Source organism: Nicotiana tabacum, chromosome 17 (assembly GCF_000715075.1).
Source record: "Nicotiana tabacum cultivar K326 chromosome 17, ASM71507v2, whole genome shotgun sequence".
Taxonomy (NCBI): domain Eukaryota; kingdom Viridiplantae; phylum Streptophyta; class Magnoliopsida; order Solanales; family Solanaceae; genus Nicotiana; species Nicotiana tabacum.
Window position 1 is genome coordinate 27,798,795 of NC_134096.1, and position 13,159 is coordinate 27,811,953.

The following is a 13,159-nucleotide window of genomic DNA, read 5'->3' on the forward strand; positions in this document are numbered from 1 at the left end:
CGCACTCCCAGACAGTGTCCCGCGCGCAGACCCAATGCCAAGCACCAGCGCCCAGCCGCTGGCAGATCCAAATAGTGTCACGCGCGCCCACATCTATGCGCGCGCAGACCCTGCTGCTCAAGACAAAGTTGCTGCCATCGGACTTACTTCCATAGAAGACTAAGTCCTTTTCATTGTAATTATAGAGTAGTTTTACTTCATTCATTTTCAGTGTGTTTCTACAGCCTTCTTAGGTCAACTCATGTAACTTTGATTTATTTTTTTAAGCATTATTAAGGGGGACCAAAGCATTCAAATAATTCTCTGTACTGGTGTCTCTCCCCCCGACACCGCATTGCATCTTGTAATAGCTTTCATCATCATCATCAATAAAATCATCAGCTTTCATCATCAATTGCTCATTTTCCGCTGCTCAATTGCTCACGACATTGGTTTTCCCATACGGCACTGACAATCTAGTCTAGCGTACGGCGAGGACCTCAGTTGGCGCATATCAACCGCACTGACATCGGTTGCTTAGCCTTACGTCGCCCTTCCAAGGAACTTCAGGAAGGCGCCGCGTAACAGTACTAATTACCGTATATTGTAACGTTGATGTATAAACTAATAAATTTTCTCAAATGTTCAATCCTTATTATGAGATGAAAAGATATTATTCTCTGCGGTCCACTTTAAGTAATTTTTTGGTTATTTTCACACATATTAAGAAACTCACATTTTAGCATTAATTAACAATATAATTTGACCATATTAACCTTAATTTGTTCATTGGAAATACAATATACCCCTAGGCTCTTTACTCCAAGGGCAACTTTGGATTTTTTTTTTAATTCTTTCTTGATATTTAAAAAAATCAAATATTATAGACCATAAAAAAAGTCAAAAAATCACTTTAAGTGGATCGAAGGGAGTACTTATTATGAGTTCAAGTCTATATTCAAAATTTATTTTTTGTTCAATATTTTATGCACTTTTAATGATAGAAGCAAACAGGATATACTAAGAGCCCGTTTGGATTAGTTAATTATAAATAGCTGATAAGCTTGGAGTACTGAAAAATATTTTTTAAGTGGTGAAAATAATTTTTTAAATAAGTATTTATGTGTTTGGATAGACGTGTTGAAACTGATAATAAACAGTTAAAATGTTTGGTAGAAAAGTACTAATAAGTTGTTCTTTCATTAAAATGACTAAAATATCCTTAAAATTTTTACAAAAGACTATGAATTAAAAAGTTTCTTTGTAATGAAAAGGATTAACAACGAATATGGAATGAAGAGAAAACTAGAAAAAATATTTTGAGAAAAAATATTTTATGAATTAAAAAATATTATTAAGAATAAGTTAATAAAAATCTTGGTCAAACTAAAACTAAGCTGAAAAGCAAATTGAGAGTTTCCGACCTATGACTTAGATAGGCAAAAAAATGGTTGTAAACACTTGACCAGCTTATAATATTAGCCCAACACCAGCTAAAACAATTTTTTTTTTTTAAAAACTCAAGTACAATTTAGTCCAATTCGCTCTGCTTCGTGCTATTGATAAATGATAGATGTATATTAAAGTGTAGTTTCCATAACCCATTTCAATATTTTGATCGTGACTGACGAAATGAGGTAATTACTGGTATCATCTTTACTTTACTGATTTCGTGTGTCCTGTGGATCGCATCCTTTCCATACTTCCATTGGCGATTCCACAGATATGTAAGTCATTTTTTTTCTTCTTCTTTGGACTTTCTGGGTCTCTTATGCTTGCAGATTAAGCAATTGCGTCCAAGCGCTTGAAAATTAACAAAATTTGGATATTTTTGTAAATTTGTTGTTTATACTTCTTTTGGCTTCATAGAGGGACGAATTCACGACGCAATTTGATACTTGTTGTTAAAAACATTTTGACTAAAGACAAGATAATTGGAGTCTTGCGTAATTTAGGAGACATGTATAATTCACTCTACGGAGTTCTTTGCTTTAATGAACTGGTAATTTTGAAATCTTGCTTGTTATATGATGGGCAAAATTCTGATAGTCAATTAAGTAATTGAAGTTGTTTCATATTTTGAATTCCAGTGTTAATTAAACCTTTGTATATTAAATAAATGGATGAGCTTGTGGGAAGACAACTTATTATGGGTAATACTCTTATAATATTTGTCTTTCCCCCCATCCCTTGCTTGTTCCTGCAACTTAGCTACTACTATTTTGGTGTGTTTCTGTATTCTTGGGTTGATATGTGGAACAATTGTTAGGGGTCGTTTGGTTTAAAAGCTAGCTGTCCAGGGATTAGTAATGCACGAATTGTAATACAAGATTAGTAATGCATGGATTAGTAATACATGGAGTGCAATGTAGGGATTACTTATTATTGAATGTTTGGTTTGTCGTGTTAAAAGTTATTATACCATGTATAGTTCAAAATATGTTTTTATTCTTTTAGCAAAATAAAATATTGATACTGTATTGACGGGTTATTTTGTTATTTGGTGGTTTCCATGTATTCCTCATTCTGTCCTGCATAAAATAATACACCGATTCCAGTATAACTTATATGGGTATTAGTTATGGAAAAACTAAAAGTGGAATCAAATATTCTATTGAATAGTTCTAAGTTTTATGTGAAAAAAGATAAATGAAACCAAATATTGTATTAACAAATATTGAATTTTGTGCGTGGATTATTCTTACCACTAGTCCCAACCAGACTACCCTCCCTAGAACCCGTTTGTGGGAATACACTGGGATTTTTTTTGTTGTTGTTGTTGTTATGGTGGTGGTCCCAACCTCCCAACCAAATGGCACCTCTTTCATTTTCCAATTGCAGGATGAAAATAACAAAAAGTTTGTAAAACATGTGTTACTATTTTAGTGTATTTAATCTTGAGCTACTCGCTTGCATGCCCTCTCAACTAGACTCGTGATCCTAGTTTTCCAGGCATGCCTTTGAGTAACATCCTAGTAATATCATAATTGCGAATTCAGAAGGTTTTCTGTTAACGTAATACCAAGACACCGTTTGTGTTGCAAACTCACCTATGCTGAGTAGAAAATCGATGGCTTTGTGATTTTTTTTGCTTCTGCTGTTCATGACAGTGAATAAAGGTGGTATGAGCGAAGGCCACTCTTCGCAGGGCTATAGGCTAAGGAAGCCAGAGAGTAATAGTGGGCACTACCATAAGGATGTCATGCCAGGGAGTGAGCTCTGGACTGATGGTCTTATTTGTGCTTTCGAGTTTGTTAGTGGACAGAAGAAAATTGGATCAAAATCTTCTACAAAAGGTTTACCACCTTATGAAATAGATAATGAAATTGTTAAAAGGCCAGTGCGTGCTTATAAAGCGGCCGAGGCTTCTGCTGAGAGCACCAACGGGGACAGTTTGCTGGATTCTACCCCTATTGTTGAGTCGAGAGCACAGGAAATTTCTCCAGCTGATGGCATGATGGATAGCCAAAGCTCTCCCCACCAGCATCTTCATAATTTGGATAGAGTTGGAGGGAGCCGTTGGATTCCTATTGGCTGGGCTAGGATTTTGGAACTGGTGCAAACTGTTCAAGCGGATGCTGGATGGTCCACCCAGCAGTTTGATCTCATGGATGATGAAGATGGCCTCACTGTTGCGGATTTAGCTGCTCCCTACTGGGAACGTCCAGCTGGACCTATATGGTGGTGCCATGTGACTGCTGGTCATCCTTCTGTAGATGCATGGCTCAGCCATGCTCTGTGGTTACATCCTGCAATTGGTATTGCTTTAAGAGATGAAGGTCGGCTAATAAGTGAAAAAATGAAACACCTCTTGTATGAGGTACTCTACTCGCTTACTGTTTTTTTTTGGTTGATGTCTGCGCATTCTTGACCAGTTTGACATTTTGTAGTTTATCTGTTGCTTAACATGTGAAATATATTTACATATGCTAGTCTATAGGTATGCGCGTCGCGCGTGTACAATATCTCAATGAGTACAACTTTTTAAAAAAATTGCATAAATGTTTTATGAAAATTTGTGTTTGAGTAATAAAAGAGAAGTGTATGTTCATGAAAAGAATGAATATTGATCTTATATCGCTAACTTAATAAAGGAAATTATCATATAGAAGTCCTTAATCATCCGTCGATATGTTCAACTTAGAATTTGTTTCAGTTTCATAATTTTATCACTTTAATTTCACAGACTATTATGCTTTCTTCCCTAAATGAAATAAATTTAATGTATGTTTTGAAGTATTAGCTTAGAAGAAGCTTGCCTGAGAATCTGACATTAGTACATTACAAAAAAACTAATTATTAGTCTAAAATAAAATATTTACTATCCAAAAAACTTATTTACCATCACAACTTAAGATTCCTTTTTTTTTTTTTGTTAAAAGAAGTCTCTATTGTGGCTTCACACTTCATATAGTTAACTATTGTCACCTAATAAGTAAAACAAAAACTTATGTAAAGAAGCCCCCAGGGCCTAGCTCAAGTGGCAAAGGGTGGTGGATTTGTATCTTAGGTCACAGGTTCAAACCCCCATACCATGCAAAGCAAAGCATGGTATTTAAGTGGAGAAGGGTAGAGGGGCGGGCCCATTATCCACCGAGTTTCGAAGGCTGCGGTTGGTCCAAAGGATCGGCCCCAAACGGATTTCTCGGTCATAAAAAAAAAAAAAAAACTTATGTAAAGAAGAAAAAAATAGGAAAGGTTGAAAGAGATGTTCAAACTGAAATAAAACAAATACAATGGTTTTTCTATCTTGATAATTTTCTTGAATATAGATCAATTCACAGTAAGTTTAATTTGATAAAATTAAAAGAGAAAACTTTACTATACATTTTGTTAAACAAATTGTACTGTCAACAAACCTCACTGTGTCCTTTATGATACATACTTGAATTTAAGTTCTATGCACCGGTGTAGAAAGTATTCACCCAACCATGTAACTTATAAGATAATTACAGGTAATCTCTTCATAAACATAGTAATATATTAAAAATAGTACCTAACAACTATCACGCGTTACAATTCACTGATATTACAAAAAGAATTCGAATATTATACAACTTAAATCCACATCACGATCACCAATGCATTAATCCCTATAGATGTCATATATTTATTGGTTACAATTGTCAATTGTATTAAGTTTTAACTAATGAATTTATTGAAAATCTAATTAAGTTAGTTTAAAACGATTAAATTAACTTTAACAAAGTAAGAAAAAGAAAAAGACAAACGTGGGAAGAAGTAATAATCTCACTACGTTTCATTCAGCAAATTAAAGGGACCTATAAGGAAATAAAGCTCTTTTATATTAAAATTCTAAATATTAGGACTGTCTACCTAGTTCAAATAAGGAATGATTTAATAAGTAAATTTTTTATTGTTTTCTTAGTCCTAATATATTAAGAAAATAACTAAATGACAAGGTTGTCCCATGTGAATTTTGCTTGTTTCTACTGTTTCTTTCCATCTTTATTGAGTCGAGGGTCTATCAGAAACAACTTCTCTACACTCTCAGGGCAGTGGTAAGGTTTGCGTACACACTATCCTCCTTAAACCTCAATTGTGGGACTTTTCTGGGTTTGTTGTTGTTGTTGTCCCATGTGAATTCTATTTTTAAGGATAAAAAAACGAACAATATTTAGGTAAGGGCCTTCGTGCTTTTAATATAACTAGTCAGATGGTACGCGCTTTGCGTGTGAATTCTATACCAATAAGTATACAAGTTTTTAAAAATTATATAAATATTATTCTTAAATAATGTCTTTGTGCTATAAAATACAAATTAAAGAAAAAAGTGTAAATTCCTAGAAAGATATGTTGATTTATTTAGGTAGTTGAATATAGCAAGAAATTATGCCCATGATAGTAGTTATATGTCTTATTTTGATTTTCTCAAAACCTTTGTGGGAATATCTATGAAAAATTATTATTATTCTTATAACCTAATAATACTAAAAGATTATCCATTTATACTTTCAACAAATTTTTATATTATAATTTAGAAAATATTTCATTAATTGACAATCATAACTCAAAAAATGATATTCACAGTAGAGAATAAGAACGAAGGTGAAACTTAAGAACATACTTAAAGTAATAATCATGAAAAATAACATTAGATCTTGTAAAAATGTCATAAAAGAATTATTCTATTTATAACTTTAACGAACTAAAATTATTATTTATAATATAATTTAACTACAGGTAAATCATCTAAGTAAAAAGAATAAAATATCATTCGAAAATATTACATAGAGAGAGGAATTGGAAATGTCAATGACAAAATAGATTCGATATTGCATATGACAAAGGGGAAGAATATTTTATTTTCAAAGTTAGAGGAAAAATTTGATTTATAAAGAAATATTGAGTATAAATATTTTTAACTGTTTTATCTTTTAAATCTATATTTGTGTTCTTTTCCGTTTTTATTGGATAGGTTCTTCCTACTTTAATGCCTATTGTATTTCCTTCTAAATAATAAAACTTATTCGGTAAAATATGTTTTACAAATACTAACTTAGACTAAATATCTATTTTCTTAAGATATTGATATGGCCCGTTGTATTGTTTAGTTTTGAGAATATTTGAGGCTATTTTGTGTTTCCATTAAAAGAAATATATTAGGTTGGATTAAGGTTATGGCACATAGTTCAATTAACGAAATGATTTACATAAGGTAAAATTCTAATAGATTTTAAACTTTTTAATATTAGGACTCCCTACTAAATTCAAATAAGGAAAGATTTAATAACCAAAAATTTTAGTTGATTTCAAATCCCTAAATATTAGTAAAATAATTAAATGTCTATTTTGTCCAATGTGAACTCTATTTTCAAGGGATAAAAAAGACGAACGATATTTCGCTAAGGGCCTTCGTGCTTTAATATAGTGTAGATATAGATGATCATGCTCTATATATGACTCATAAAGATCTTCCTCCCGGAAATCAACTTGGAAGATATGATAATTATTTGTAATATACAAACTTATTACCTGACAAAATTTTGTATTCAGTATCTTCAACCGTTTATTTATACTCCATTTGTCCCAGTTTATGTGATAGTGTTTGAGTGGGCAAGGAGTTAAGAAAGAAAGAAAGACTTTTGAAAGTTAAGAAAGACATTTGTATGGCTATAAATCATTTCACAAGGGTAAAATGAAAAAATTAAAATTAAATTGTTTCTAAATATAGAAAGGTGTCATTCTTTTTTGGACATACTAAAAGGAAATACATTGGGACGGAGGGGGTAAGAGTGTGTTAAAAAGTGCAAAAGTTTCTAACCGTGAATCCGTGATACATTCTTTTTGCTATTACAGCTGCACTTTTCTTTTTCAATTACTTGTGAATTTCATTTGGAGAAATATATCTGCTTATAAGATAGTGCAGTAATTTGATTGTCTTAACATGTTTCACTTGGTGGCTAACAAAATTGATTGAATCAACAGTAATCTGGCATGAATTCTGTTTATAGAGAATGATCATGTCCTCATGATATTTTATCATAGGTGGTTGTAGATGGGTAGACCGGTGTTTTGTTAATGACTATTAGTTCTGGCACCAATTTTATATCCCAAGACAATCATATTTTTTTCTATGGAAGTTGATAATCTTTGAACTGCTACTGAGGTGAATGATTCTGTACTTTGATAAGTATACTATCCCCATCTTCAATTCATCCTTGAGATTGAAAACTTACTATTACATATGGATTATCTCAACAACCTGCTTCAGCAGTGACTATTGGATCTTCTTAATTTATTAATTGTCTCTGACGTTCCTTTTCTATTAGATTAATGTAACAGTTTTAGATATAACATTTGGACTTGCAGAAGTAATATTCTAACAACATTTAGAATTTTTTCTGCTTCATGCCTTCTCTTCTTGTCATTGTGAATTGAGGAGGTAAAGAGATAATAATCTTATCTGTATCAGTGACAACCTCATATCATAATATAAAAGAGCTAAAATGAAAGGGATTGCCTTCTTTCTGCTGTAAGAAATGAAGATCATATTGTCATTTTCACAGAAGTTGGATTTTATTAGGTCCCAGTAAGGGTGGCTGGAGGGCTATTATTTGAGCTGTTGGGGCAATCTGCTGGTGATCCATATGTTGATGAAGATGACATCCCTGTTGTAACTCGTTCTTGGCAAGCACAGAATTTTTTAGTTACGGTTTTGCACGTGAAAGGATCAGCAAAAAGCATCAATGTTTTGGGTATCACAGAAGTTCAGGTTGTCCTTTCTATGGATGCTAAACATTGCCCTTTCTCACAACTTATGTGTTGGTCCATCTGGTCGTTTATGCTTATTCACCTTTACATCCTTCTTATCTCAACTTGACTTCTAGTTTTTGGTTGCAGAAGTATTTGTATCTGACTCTTAACATTTTGGCTTCATATAATCTGTTGATTTCTTCACTATAGGAACTTCTTCTTGCTGGTGGCTATAATGCACCAAGGACAGTACATGAAGTCATTGCGCATTTAGCTAGCCGCCTTGCTAGGTGGGATGACAGGTAAGAAAACTGCTTTCTCATTCGAAATTGGTGAACTTTGTGGTCTTGTAGAACTAGTTGGTAGTAGAAAACATTTGAAGCCTAACTTCAGCGGATGCTTTTCTGCAATGCCCCAGCGTCAAGTTGTTCTTGTGTAGGAAGAGACTCATCAAGCTGTTAACATATTAAGTATGCAAGTCATTTGCCGCACTTTCGGTTGAGTATGCAATCCTTTTGCTATGTATGTTCTTTATTTTGTACTATTATAGAAATGAGTCTGCAAAGGGCCTCACTGTTTGAGCCAAATCTATTTAGAGGGGTTGGCTTCAGAAAACATTGCAATTTGATGTTGCAAGATTCACCTTACAAATTTTGTTATCTTCTAATTAAATATGAGACTAGAATTACCATTATATGCAACTACCAAATTGCTAGCTACAGGAAGTAATTGCTTGGTTTTTGTAACTATATAGGGTTTCAAAAATGCAGTTAGCATCTTCAGGCTCATGAAATTGGCACATGCACGATTGCATTCTGTTGAAAACTTAATTTAGTAAATCAAAGTGTGCTCTCTAACAGCTTAAACATTTTAGATGACATGGTCACACACTTCAACATGATATTAGAGCAGGTAGAGTGCCTCTGCTCGAGTCTTACCGCCATCCATTATCAAAGAATTTCCATGTGCTTGACCCATTAAAAAGTATCAGGCCTGCACGTGAGAATGAGTGTTGGAGATATAATAAGTAAATAAAAATGTAGTGTCTTCTCTCTAACAACTTATACTTTAGATGAGATGGTCACACACTCCTCTTAAGGTCCAATATATATGCTTGATTTCCGCTAACATGGCAATTTATGCTCGCTTATGCTGGTCAATTACTTTAAAAGGTATATTCAGTTCACTTATCGTCTTCCACTTCACTCTCTATTCCAAAGAGAACAGGAACTTCTTATGCCTAGTAGCCACCTCTTTCTCTCTTGCCCCTTAGACTAAAGAGGTCCAATTGCCGCCACATTCACCTAAGCAGCATCACCATATTACTCAACCTCGTAAGACCACGTCATTTCACCATTGCTGTAAGTGCCATTATCCCGCTAAAAGTTTGCTCCAGTTCATTGGATTTTGCCAAAGGGTACACCTTGTTTTCATTGTGTCAGCATGAGGACACTAAAAACTGTATTTCAATTAATGTGGTTGAATTTATCCCTGTTGTCTGCTTCATGCTTTACTCTTCATACTCTCATAGGAGGTAGTGAAGTGTTTAGTAAGTGATTTTTGTTTGGGGGGAAGGGGGTGGTCAAAGTGATGGGTGATAGTGATTTTCGTCACTTAAAAGTCAATGGTGTTATATTCCTGTGGGGAAAAAATCAATGGTGTTGTACTAGTGAGCTGAAAGAGGGGTGATGACAGTGCAGTCGCGTCATTTTCGGCGGAGATCTAAGTGTTTGTTCTGTCTTCTCCCAATAATTTTAGCAAACTACGGTGTAAACTTGTTTATTTGTCAGAGAACTAACAGAAGGGGGTCCTTATATGCAAGTTTTCCAGAATTTTGGATGATTAACTGACATGTAACGGTTCTAAGCATCAGAGTGAAGAAAAACCTTGACACAACAGATGGTTATTATCGATTAATCCTAAACCTAATTCGTTTTTGTGCTTATCCAAAGGTTATTTCGGAAATCGATATTTGGTGGAGCGGATGAAGTGGAATTGAAGTTTGTTAACAGGTATAAGAGTTTCATGTCATATTTTCGCTTCCCGGAAATGATTACTCTTTCATGTCACATATTCTGTTATAAATAAGTCTTCTTTTCTTATAATAGGAGGAACAAGGAAGATCTGAATCTTTTAGTAATAATTCTCAACCAGGAAATCAGAAGATTATCAAGACAGGTCTACCTTGTTCCCTGGTTGAATTTCTTACTTTTCCAAATCTTTCTATATCAAATAGGGAGTATCAATCATGACAACTTATTGTATATTATTGGTCATATCTTGGTAATTCTGAATGAGCTTTGAAGCATGCTATTCTTTCCTTGCATCATGAAAATTCCTTCCGGGTCAAGAAATATGACCTACACTAGCATTTTATCTTGTTATAGATGAATCACCTAATAGTGTTGGACTGGTTGCTGTGTCATATTCCCTTTAGACACCAATATAAGAAGATGAACCTGTCATCATAATGAAATGTCAGACAAAAGAGGGATTTTTGTGGTTTTCAGAATTTCTAACAGCTTATCGTAGTAAATTGACTCAAGTACAGAAAATCTGGATTCTTCAGCTAAATTTACTGAGAGAAGTGCACAAAATTCAATTCTGTTAAACTAGTAGCAAGTCACAGTATATAATACTTAAGCTGCTTATCTATCCTACGGGTCTTGCCATAGGATTACGCCGCCTAAGATGACCATCCAGCTTTTTCTTCAATCATATCCATTGGAAGGTATTTGTTTACATTGTAAACTTTATTGCAGCTACTCCAATATATTCTTATCATGTTTGTCAATTATTATTTGCTTTTCAAGTTTCCTATTTGAAGGAGGTGCTGGGGTTGGAACAAGATCCCAGTTCAAAAAGTAAAACTGCCTTCACCTTTTCCAATTCTATAAATCCTATGGATCGGGACACTAAATCCAAAAGGTGCAATTTTGAAGAATCCCTTCTTGAGTATCTATTATTCAGTATCAGGGGGTTGGTGGTATTAAATAGCGGTGAGCCGGTGACTGTAAAAGTTCTGTGTTTAGGCTCTTCAAACTTTTACCTTGGGTAGCATTTACATGAATTTTAAGTTCAGGACTTTTTGATCTTGTGCTGATAATCACTGTCCTGGAGTATGCTATTCGCCAAAACATGTTAAGTATTAACATTTTAACCCTGTTAGACCTTCGTGTTGTGGATGGAGTCAACTGATATCACTTCAAAATGCAATATTTATTCACCATATCATGTTTTTCAAATTCCAATGTTGGCAACATAATATAGGCCATTTATCCTTGTCTTTTGCATGCTTTGTTGAATATTCAAGTATGAGAACTGTTCTTGAGTGACACTGGTTATGTAGTGTAACGCAGGTTATAAGAGTGAAATGGTCTCTTCATGCTAGGGAAGAGATTGTTTTTGAACTTCTTCAGCATTTGAGAGGAAATACAACTAGAATTCTACTTGAAGGAATAAGAAAGAGTACGAGGGAAATGATTGAAGAGCAAGAAGCAGTTCGTGGACGCATATTTACAATTCAAGATGTTATGCAGAGCAATCTCCGTGCATGGTTGCAGGTTTGTTTGATGTTCAATATACTAGGATTCCACTTCATTCTAATACCAGATGATTAAACTTCATTTCACTAAGGCCCTTCCTTAAGAGTTCTGTCAAGATCAAATGTAATGTTTTCAGACATTGTTCTAAATTTCATTCAGGATAAGAGTCTCAGAGTTTCTCATAATTTGGCTGTCTTTGGTGGATGTGGCCTTGTTCTTACGATCATCACCGGTCTTTTTGGAATCAATGTGGACGGGATCCCTGGAGCTGCGAACACACCTTATGCATTCGGTCTATTCTCAGTCCTCCTTGTCGTCCTAGGCATCGTGCTCATTGCTGTTGGCTTGCTATACCTCGGGTTAAAAAAGCCGATCAGTGAAGAGCAGGTCGAAATTAGGAAACTTGAGTTGCAGGAGTTGGTCAACATGTTCCAACACGAGGCTGAGACTCACGCACAGGTTCATAAGCATATTTCTCGGCATAACTTGCCCCCGACAGCTGGTGATAAGTTGATTGAAGACACAAATTATGTTCTTATCCAATAACCTCAACACCTCTCAAAACCATTCATTAGTTAAATAACTGCAGTAGTAGGATAATTAAGGCACCAATGGTCAAGGACTCCTACCGCGCGCTCGAATGTATTGGTGCCTGTTTACTTGTAAAAGATATTCCCAATTCTTCTTGTCAAACATCTGAGGTAATACCAATAGCAGTTTTCCTTGCTATACTGTACTTGTCTTCTCCGCGCTTCTCCATCAAGGTACCTTATGGATCTTTGACCTAGAGCTGTTTAATGTTTAATTTCTTGAGTGACTTTCAATTCATTTCAGATTTGGTTCATTAAATACTTGAACCAGGCAAGAAGATGAATGAGCAATTCTAGCTCAAATTGACAAGTCTGTGTGTGTTAGACAAGCCTTTTTAACATGGAATGTATAACAAAAATCACAACCGAGGTACCACACCTCACGGTTTCATTTCACCAGTCGCAATCACAATCCTCATTATATCACCGTGTGAGCATTGCATTTATTTTGAAAACATTTTTTTCCGAAATAGCTACATGCGTTTTAGCCTCCTTATCTCACTTCGTAGCTTCAAGTAATTCCCTTACTAGCAACACGCGTATAAATCTCACCTTATCTCACCGCATGTGTATTAACCCTTATCTCACCGCATGTGTATCAACCCTTATCATTGTACCACCGCATGCGTATCAATATTACAACACAATAATCAACTCACACCACACGTGCTCATATTCCACAACACTTGCCAAAAATCAACAATACCAATGTTACTACAACATATAACCCATGACTCAACCACAATGTGAACAAGAATCTCAATAATAACAAAATGAATGAAAAATACTCAACGAGGAAAGATATCTTAATAATCAACAACTTCAAAC

The 13,159-nt window shown here is 34.5% G+C and overlaps 1 protein-coding gene across 3 annotated transcripts; it reads left to right on the top strand.

The window, feature by feature from the left end:
* Window positions 1-1,474: 1,474 nt before the first annotated feature.
* Window positions 1,475-12,468, top strand: LOC107814222 (uncharacterized). 3 transcript variants are annotated; one of them, XM_016639594.2, is made up of 8 exons: window positions 1,475-1,616; window positions 3,090-3,799; window positions 8,027-8,215; window positions 8,407-8,498; window positions 10,149-10,208; window positions 10,305-10,374; window positions 11,556-11,759; window positions 11,901-12,468. In XM_016639594.2, exons 2-8 carry the CDS (start codon window positions 3,104-3,106, stop codon window positions 12,285-12,287), a joined length of 1,698 nt encoding a protein of 565 aa, XP_016495080.2. In that variant the 5' UTR covers window positions 1,475-1,616; window positions 3,090-3,103; the 3' UTR covers window positions 12,288-12,468. The 3 variants fall into 3 exon arrangements, with proteins under 3 accessions (XP_016495080.2, XP_016495079.2, XP_075090240.1); XM_016639593.2 differs by having other exon boundaries at window positions 1,526-1,706; XM_075234139.1 differs by lacking the exon at window positions 1,475-1,616 and adding an exon at window positions 1,650-1,706 and having other exon boundaries at window positions 2,924-3,799.
* The last annotated feature ends 691 nt before the right edge of the window (window positions 12,469-13,159 follow it).

Coding starts and splice junctions, on each gene's coding strand:
- LOC107814222 (XM_075234139.1), top strand. CDS start 3,083: ATGACAGTGAATAAAGGTGGTATGAGCGAAGGCCACTCTTCGCAGGGC. Junction 3,800..8,026: donor TGAAACACCTCTTGTATGAG/GTACTCTACTCG, acceptor GGATTTTATTAG/GTCCCAGTAAGGGTGGCTGG. Junction 8,216..8,406: donor TGGGTATCACAGAAGTTCAG/GTTGTCCTTTCT, acceptor TCTTCACTATAG/GAACTTCTTCTTGCTGGTGG.